The 9,241-nt window shown below is 42.1% G+C and overlaps 1 protein-coding gene across 1 annotated transcript in view; it reads left to right on the top strand.

Moving 5' to 3' along the window:
• The first annotated feature begins 962 nt into the window (after nt 1–962).
• The window catches only part of IPO8 (importin 8), a 737,162-nt gene continuing 728,883 nt past the window's right edge, over nt 963–9,241 (top strand). Inside the window, exon 1 of the mRNA XM_078673765.1 lies at nt 963–1,159. Coding sequence (XP_078529891.1) covers nt 1,076–1,159 — 84 coding nt within the window. The 5' untranslated portion in view covers nt 963–1,075. The remainder of the gene's footprint in view (nt 1,160–9,241) is intronic.

Raw genomic sequence — 9,241 nt, 5'->3', positions numbered from 1 at the left:
ATGAGTACTAAGCACAGGTAGAAAGATAGTACTGCACAAAATGGCAGACTCTCAGACCACAAGAACACACTGGGAAAACACTTCCATAGTCATGTAAAGTAGATTTATCTATAATGGAAGGAATCAACTTCTCTTTCTAAGACTGCACCCACTTCATTAACATTCTTTTTACAGTAGTGTGTGTGTGAAGAAGCGTTGCGAGTTGCGCAGCACAAGTTGCCAATCACCACTCTAGTTTAGGAAACAAATATCTGCGCTAGTGCTCCATCCAGACTGTCTCTCAAAGAAGCACTGAGCAGTTCCTCGGTTGTTACTGAACTGTGCCTGCTGTACTACATGGCACACAGTGCAAAGTGATTTTGTTTTAATGGGTTTGGAAGGCGAGACAAATACTCAACCTTTATGTGGCACTGGAGAACTTTACACCGAGCACCAGTTACATTAATAAGATTATTTTTTTAGGCGAGGAGGGGTTGAGTTGCCCAGAATCACATGACGTTGAGCTCACAGCGGAAATCGAACCTGCTTCCCAGTCGACAGCTCTGTCCGTAATTGCACATCTCTCTCAGATAAACAGCCTTCAATCATGGAAATGCCACATAAAAAGCAAACTGATAACTTGGCACAGTAAATTAGCTGAACACGATTTCTACGGAAAAAATGAAATACTGTGAATGAGGGGCAGGTTCTCAATCGGACTGGCAGTTGACACTTAAGATGACGTTGCACTCTTTGTTTATACTCGTCGTTCTCAACATCCCCCAAAAACCGTACAGCATGGCTGCCCTCGACGGCAGATGTATTTCTGATGCTCTATGGCCACTTATTATGTTAACAGAAATCCCGAGGCAAAACACGGTCGCCCTGTGTGCAATCCGTACAACATGTCCGCCGCCTGCGAGGCTTCGATCGTAAAGCACTGCTGTTTCTCTCGCTTTACGGTTTGTTGACGCAGTTGTCGTAAGCCGGTGAGTCTGACTGTACTCCCGGGCCGCCTCTGGTGCGCAGGTGATCGGTCTCTTGGCCTTTAGTCGCAATCTGTCAGAGGTCACAGGTCAGGAAGATTCCTGTCACCATGGACCCGAACCGGATCATCCAGGCTCTTAAGGGTACCATAGACCCCAAGTTACGGATAACCGCGGAGAATGAACTTAACCAGGTAGCGAACTGAGCGGAGAAAGCGGCAAACGCACAGGAACTAGCTGGGGGAAGAGAGGTCTGGGATTGTGTGTTGCTATCCGGCTCATTGCCCATCACCACTTTAGCTCCTGCGCACACCCTCTTTCCCCATCTCTTATAATGGCCCATTCTCTTGATTTTACGCCGAGGCAACCCCCCATTCCCTCCCTTCTGTACTCCAATCCTCGCTTCATGCTCTATTGTCGCTCATCCATCCCATGCATGTGTATCATTGATCATTTTAAGGCACAGGATATCCTTTATCAACTGCAACCAGGTACACAGTTCTGTGCATAGGAAAGTGCCCTCGGTAGCATATTGGCACCGCATATCTCGCTGGTACCATTAATGAGTCACCTCTTACTATTGTTCCTCCCCTCTTCCCCCGAGAGCGAGCTCCCTGTTGTGGTGCGAATTATACCAATTGCAATGTATGAACGTGAAGTGTCAGTGTAAAGTGGAACAGCAGGATCTGAGTATTTTGTCTAGAATATGATGAGGGTCAATACCACGTCTTGGCTGGTCGAAACATCAGTGTTTACACATCCACTTTCTAATTTTAATTTTAACTTACAGTTTGGGAATGTAAAGCATCAGCGTTTAATTTTAATTTCTCTAGTTATGCACTGGACCATAGGACCATCCTTTGGAACAATGACCAGTGTACTAAGACAGAACATTTTAAATTAAAATGCCAGGGACCCGGAAAAAAGTGCAAGGCTGTATGGTCATAAGAGATGTCCTCATGTCTCTCTTCCGCAGTTACTTTTCACTCTGGCATTCTAAGTTACTTTGAGATGATGGCGGGCATTGGTTGCTTATATTGGTGAGGGGATGTCGTTTAATGTAATAGTTAAACATTATTTAATTTACAAATACCAGTAAAATTAGTTTGTATGCACTTACGGGCCTCATGGAACACAGGCAATGTCTGCTGAGTAAGGACCCTTACCTTTCTGATCATGAATGGTTTTTTGCCAGTGATCCACTGAAAACAGGCGGGGGTCCGAGTATTCTGTGTTTCGAGAGGAAGTAAATTGCTTCAGAAGTAAATTACTTAAGTTTAAATTACTACAATTTAAATCAGTTAAACCTCATCAAAGTTTAAATTATATTTAGAAAGCAAAACTTTAAAATGCTTCTGGATCACGAATGACTGGCAAATAATGTAAGTGCCTGCAGCAGTGCAAAGATGGTTTAGAATGATGTTGGAGAGTGAGAAGCGCGTGAAATCTCTGTGTTAAAATCTGCAGTTTCTGTCAAAACGAGTTTACTTTTCTGAATCCTGATGCTCAAAGCATCTGAACCATTTAATCGGAGTGTTCCAATGACTCACCATAAGTTAAAGCAACATGTCGGTCGAAACCCACAGTAGTTCAATCTCTGTTGTGTGCTAGTGTCTGAATCAAGACTGGGTGGGGAAAGACATTGAAAATGTTCTACACATGTCCAAAATGAACAGTAAAATCGTCATGATTTGATGTTTATGACTTCTAAGAACTACTGCTTTTTAAACCAACGTTTTTATTTGTGTTTTTGGTAAGTGTGTCTCACTAATATTAAGATATTGTCTCCGACAGCACATGCCCTGCATGCGTTCTCGCTTGCAAGAGATACTGTGTTCAACAAGGGGCATGCAGCCTGCTCAATATTTGGCATTCATTGGATTCATTGTCACTCTGTTTTGCTGCCTTATAATTGGCCAGCGCATGCTGGCTTTACTTCCTCTTCTTTCGGATAAAGCATGGACCAAGTACTGATTGCTTCTGCTTGCTTGCTGTCCTTCAGCTGATCGTGCGGTAATTGAGGCTCTACTTTTATTATTTCTTCTTCCTTATTTAGCCTCTTGCCATTTGTGGCTGTTTTACTATGTCACATACACTTCAAGGAAGCCATTTTCTACTTTGAATTGATGTTTATTGTGACAACAGTAGTTATCTGCTTTTATTGTGACAACAGATGACATCTGCTTCCAAATGTATTTTCATTAAGACTTGGATGAAATAACTTTCTTTATGTGACAGATTTTTTTTGCCAAATTATATTTTCTTTCGTTTTCACACCTGGGGAGTCTAACTGATTTACTCCGAATCACAGGGGTATTGTGCTGAGACCTAACAAGCGTTGGGAAAGCCAATAGGTCTCGTATTTGAGACTATTGGCTCTGTCATTGCATTTTGTTCATGCTGTACAGCACGGGCATTGTAGACTTTGCCAATGTTTTGTAGCCCTGCTGTGTAGCAGCACTGCTAAAAATTATAATAAAAAAGGTCTACGAGGCACACAGGGCTAGTGGACTTGAAAAAAAGCACATTTGCCCTTGCCCTGGCTTTGTCATAACGCATCTTTTTTAAATTTAGTTTTAGCTATACTGCTAAGCATCCACCCTGATGTATGGCATGGCTACACAACATTGCCACCGCCAATAGCTCTATTAGGCGAAACCTATTGGTTTTGCCAATGCTTGTTTCTTGTATTCAAAGAGTGGCCTGGTATTAAGAAGCTTGAAGACCACTTTTTAAAAGTCTGTGCTTGTTCCTGAAAGTGTTTTTCCTGCCTGAATAACTGTTTATAACTCTGTGTTATGATATTGGTCGTAGGGATGTTCCTTGTGTTTCTCCTGATTACTTTCTTCGTTTTTTTTCTGCTTTATGGCCATAAAGGCTGGGTACTCTTGGGTGGGGGAGTGGGGGTGAGATCAGAAGTTTCAAAGGAAAACGGCAAACTTCTGGTAAAGTAATTCTTGGTACATCCAGGAGTGAAGATGGTATGTTTATAGATGTGGACGGTGTGTTCAGAAATAAGAGTAGATTGTTTGGGCATTTTCTTGGTATCATTTGTTCGGTGCATCCAATAACTGCTCATTCTCTCCTGCTGTTTTCCCTGGAGATTTTAGCTGTATTCAGCAGTTGAAATGTCTGTGACCCTAGGTTGGTGGCACAGCAGGGAGCGCATCCTTATTAAGGAACTACAGGGGACCAAAGTTACTTCTAATGTTAAACTCTGTGGCTAACACATCGATATTCCATTTGTGAATGCCCTGTCTTCTTTTAAAAAACTCACCTCTGCTAGTTAATACACATGCAGTAGTTTTCCAAAGTCCAACAGATTTCAAATTTGATTCCTAGCTTTTGAGACAGAGCTGATGACATGGCTATCAGCATGTAGAAATGGTTGAATCTCTGTGATTCTTTTGATAAATCCCTTTCACACCATGATCCATTATCACCCCCATCTCCTCTCCCTCTTGAGGCATGTAAAAAAACGAGATGGTGTGCAAATGGTGCACCTAGTACTTACAATACTTTGCTTTATCAGTATTTACCAGGTGCACTTGAAAGCACATGAGGGTCAGAATGTAACTGTTTATCTGCGTGATGATTAGCAGGATGAAACCAGTGGTTTAGAGAATGATCCACAATGTATTCATTGATTTTATTAGAATGAATAACGTCAGTTATCTAATAGATCTGTAAACTACCTAAACATGTTTGTATTTTCTTAACTGGTATACAAATGATTTATACATTGTCAAAAAGGCAGAGCCAGAGCAGTCCAGTAATTAGAAGACTTGTTTGCTATGTGGCTGAGCAAGTGTATTACTATTAGCCAATTACTCCAGTGAACATCTGCATCACATATGCTTTTTCTAAAAGAAGACTGCAGGTTTACCATCTTCCGCAGATTGAGCAAAAAGTAGACAATATTTGTCTCGAACACCGGATCACTCAATGTAGCCCAAAGTTTGTCCCTTTTGACCTTATCGAAGGCTGAGCTGAGATCCATAAATTGCCAGGTGTATGTTTCCCTGCGTGGCCACAGTATATTTTGTAATAATCAGATGTAAATTTAAACATTGGCCAATGGTCCCTAGTCCAGGTCTAAAGCCATTCTTAACATCCAATGTTCATTGGCCCACTTCATCATCCGATCTGTCCTATAATCTTTACTACAGAGTCTATTAATCATATGACCTGATAAAACAGCAGGGGGCGTCTTTACTTCCCTTCTTAAGTATAGGCACAATCACAGATTGAGACCAAGAAACTTGAAGATCATGCTAAATAGTCTTTTTATGTATAAAGTAGATTACGTTGCATAAAGCTCTATAATAAGACTTAAGCAAGTCACAGGTACCCCATCAGGGCCTGGAACCTTATTGTCTGGTAATGTGTTGAGCACATCCCTAACCTCCTCACACACGAAGGAGATCCACACCTATAGGCAAGTGATGGCCAAGATTCTCAGTTATAGACTTATGTGGAGAAGATGCAAGGATAATGAGTGCCATGCTTTTTGACTGATGAGTGGGGGATTTAACAATTTCCCAAAATATTGAGCTATCCCTCTGACTACTGGCATACATACGTTGTTCCCAGGCTCCCTAACGTAAAGATGCTTTCTGATATTTGAGAGCCGTTTTACTAATAAAACTGCAGGAGGCTACCATTGATTTGTCCCTTGTTGTTCTCTTTAGGGCCCTAACCAAATCACTTTGTGCCTTGGAATACCAATGATCAAACTATCCAGGACAATTAACTGGCGAGGGTGTCCCCTAGCTAGTCAAAATTGATTTAACTCTGGCACAGCTACACTTATGAGAGTTACTTATTTATTCATCTAGAAGGCTGTCATCTAAGAAAGCTTTACAATTGAAGGAGCACTCACTAAATAAAAAAATGGCAGTTGAAGATTGTGATTGCTACCGGCATCCCATGATTTTTAAGTGTGTGGGGTAGAGTAGGAGAAACAAAAAATGAAATCTATAATTCTCTTTGCCTGAAAAGGTCAGAATACCAAAACGAGATCCAGGATCTACACTCAAATTCAATAAAAATTAAAGATTAAAGTCCAGGATAATGGAGTTCATTAATTCGCTCTCGATTGTGTGTTTAAAGTGCAAATCGTTTAATGTTGCAGTCTCACAGAATGTGTTATCTATATGGCAACAATTAGTATAAAGATGGAAACTAAAATCACCCATCAGCATTAACGAAGTGTAAATATTGTTATAAATAGTATGTCTCTCCAAGAAACCTTTAAGGGAACTGATGTGATTATGTAAACATTCCTAATGACTAGAATTATAACAAGCATTTAAAATGCAATAGGTCTCGCAGCATTAAAGATTGAGTTATTGGCATTGTGTATGACAATGCGTTGTATAAAATGTTTAGCAAACTTTGAATTGGTGAGCAGTGACAGTGTGTGCAAGAGTATGCTGTTCTTGAAAGCAGTGTGGTAGAGAGTGCAGGAATTTGGGTGACCTGAGCAATGTGGATGATGCACCTCACGCACGGGGCTGACACAGTTATTATTCACACAGCTCTGATGATGCACCTCATGCACGGGCTCACAGCTGTTATTATTCACACAGCTCTGATGATGCACCTCAGGCACGGGCTCACAGCTGTTATTAATCACACAGCTCTGATGATGCACCTCACGCACGGGACTGACGCAGTTATTATTTACACAGCTCTGATGATGCACCTCAGGCACGGGCTCACAGCTGTTATTATGCACACAGCTCTGATGATGCACCTCCTGCACGGGGCTGACTACAAGGGCAATAGTCTTTGAAAACCCTGGTTTCCTCTTTATCATCAATTCTCCATCCTATTTTCTTCGCCATAGTCTGCAGATATGTATTTCATTAGAACTTAATTTTTGGAGTGTGGCCTAATATTTCTATACAGCATGTTGGCAAACACGCTAGAAAAATAAACCCGATTTAAGAAAAATATATAGAATCACATTTTCTAGCTATCCAAAAAAAAAAGACATAATTTGGACATAATAATTTTTAATATAACACTTAAGGGAGGTAAGCATTCCACCTCCGACATTAGATATATGTTCTATAAGTCACAGCATTCCAGGTGCAACTCAACCTTTTACCCTTCTTGAAATTCATAAGTTAGGTTCCATTACTTTAGCAAATAGGAACACCAGTCGCTTTACTTAGATGAGAAATAGCACACACTGTGGTACTATTAAACCTGTTTAGTAAAATCTAAAAGTGTCTTCGATCTTTCAGTGGCTCCAAATTATATTTTTAACACACGTTTTAGGAAACAGTGGTCCCTGAGAGTGAGAGACAACATCTGCGTAGAGCAATGGAAGTCGAAAGAAGTCTCTGGCCGATTCTATTAACCTACGACAGCCAATTGGTGGATTTTTAAACTGTGTGGGATGAGAGAGATCGCGAGATGTCGGAAGGAGATAATTATAGCTCTTAGCCACTTGGTAGGTGAATAGTCTGCCCCCAGTACTGTCAAAAGCTCTTACTGCCCAACAGGCAAGATGAACAGCAGGAAGGATACTGCCCAACAGGCAAGATGAACAGCAGGAAGGACTTTCAAGTTAACATGTGCCAGGACTACAGCATGGTGGCAGTTCACATAAGGCTGGTGATTACAACAAGGACAACATCTGCTGGTTGCACTTTGTTCCTAAGGGTTATGATCTGTTTTTAAAGGCCATATAATACCTTGGGACCGTCTTTTGCCACTTGAAGACATTGATAGGAGTGACTATGAGTCTAACATGTGTAGCGCGGCAGTAACACAACACAAAATTCAATGCAACGCACATCACCCACATCTTACATCCACATTGCTATGCCAACTCAATAACAAAACAAACAAGAAACATTTCCATTAATAAGAAAAATAAATATTTTTTTTCAGAGGGAAGAGCAATTCAACATCACGCAGAGGGGGCTCTGAGAGAGCTATATGTGTATGTTTCCTCAAGCCACAATAAAAAAACAATAACACGACGGTCCGACTCAAAACCAACCCCCATCCCCACAACATTAATAGACACGAGCCGGATTGTAATCAAACGTACTTACAATGCCTGTTGCTCAGCAAAAACTTGCTCCGGGACCACTGTTGACACGAAGAGAACAGACAGCAGCGCAGGGAAAGGAGCTGCAACTGGGTTACTGCTGCCTGATGTTTCATTTACGGAGTTTTGTGTTCCAATTCAAAATGAAGGCGTGAGCGAAACCGAAACTTTCCGTGGGGCGGGACTTTCGTCTTCGGAAGCCTGCGCACGCGCCCACGGAGAGAAGCAGTGCTGGAGACGCGGGGCTCCCATGCCCGAGGGAGAGCCCCGCGGTGGCGGCTGAAGTCCGGAGTGGTGGTAAGTGGGCGGGGGCCGGGCGCTCGGTGCACTTGTGTGTGTGTGTGCGCGTGTGTGTGTATGCGACGGCGGGGGGGTTCTTTCTATGTGTGGGTGCGTGCGTGCATGGGCGCTCGTGTGTGTCTCTGGGTATGCGCATGCGTGTGTGGTGTTAGCGCTTCCCAGGAGACAGCAGCTGGCCACAGCGAGCGCGTGGCCCGCTTAAATCGCCTCCTCGGAGAGAAAATGCGCGCGGCCAGGTGCTGTCTCCTGGGAAGCAGACTCAGTAACAATAGATCTCTGGCGAGACAGCGCTTCGCGCTGTTCAACGCCACGAGACCTAAAAATGAATAAGTAGCAATGAACGAGTTAGAACATAGTAATAAAACCACAGCCAGAGTAGAGGAACCTATATCAAGCAGCTCAGTTTTACAGTTTAAGCACAAAGCAGTTAGTTTGAGTAAGCCACACTTAACCCTCCTTGAAGAAGAACGAATCGCAGGGACAGAGAAAGCTCTAACACCTAGAATAAAATTATTACTAACATCTTAAATTTCTTGAAAGCAAATGATGTTGAGTTTCTTATTATAGGTTCATCAAATTACATAATCTCTTTTCCTTTCCTAACCTGTGTTATTCCAATTTTGATAGTTCAGTGAATCCTGTCACACAGAATCAAGCGGGGCTACATCTAGGGTAAGGCCTGAGTGGAAAATTAGTAAATTGGGACAGTCAATAATTATTGTCCAAATTGTGTGAAGGTTCAAACCTATTAACAGTGGGAACATCACAGCTAGCTTTACTTGTGCTTTGTGCAGAGTTTGTCACTAGCACAGGATGCAGCTGAAGACCAGAACGATTATGTGTCTTATTAAAAAGAAAACTTAAGCTGAAATATCAGGATACGCTCCCTGCCTAGAGGAAAGCTCAG

The sequence above is a fragment of the Lissotriton helveticus genome, chromosome 1_1, assembly GCF_964261635.1.
Source record: "Lissotriton helveticus chromosome 1_1, aLisHel1.1, whole genome shotgun sequence".
Taxonomy (NCBI): Eukaryota; Metazoa; Chordata; class Amphibia; order Caudata; family Salamandridae; genus Lissotriton; species Lissotriton helveticus.
The sequence above is the reverse complement of the archived record's forward strand: the minus strand, read 5'-3'. Positions and strand labels throughout refer to the sequence as shown.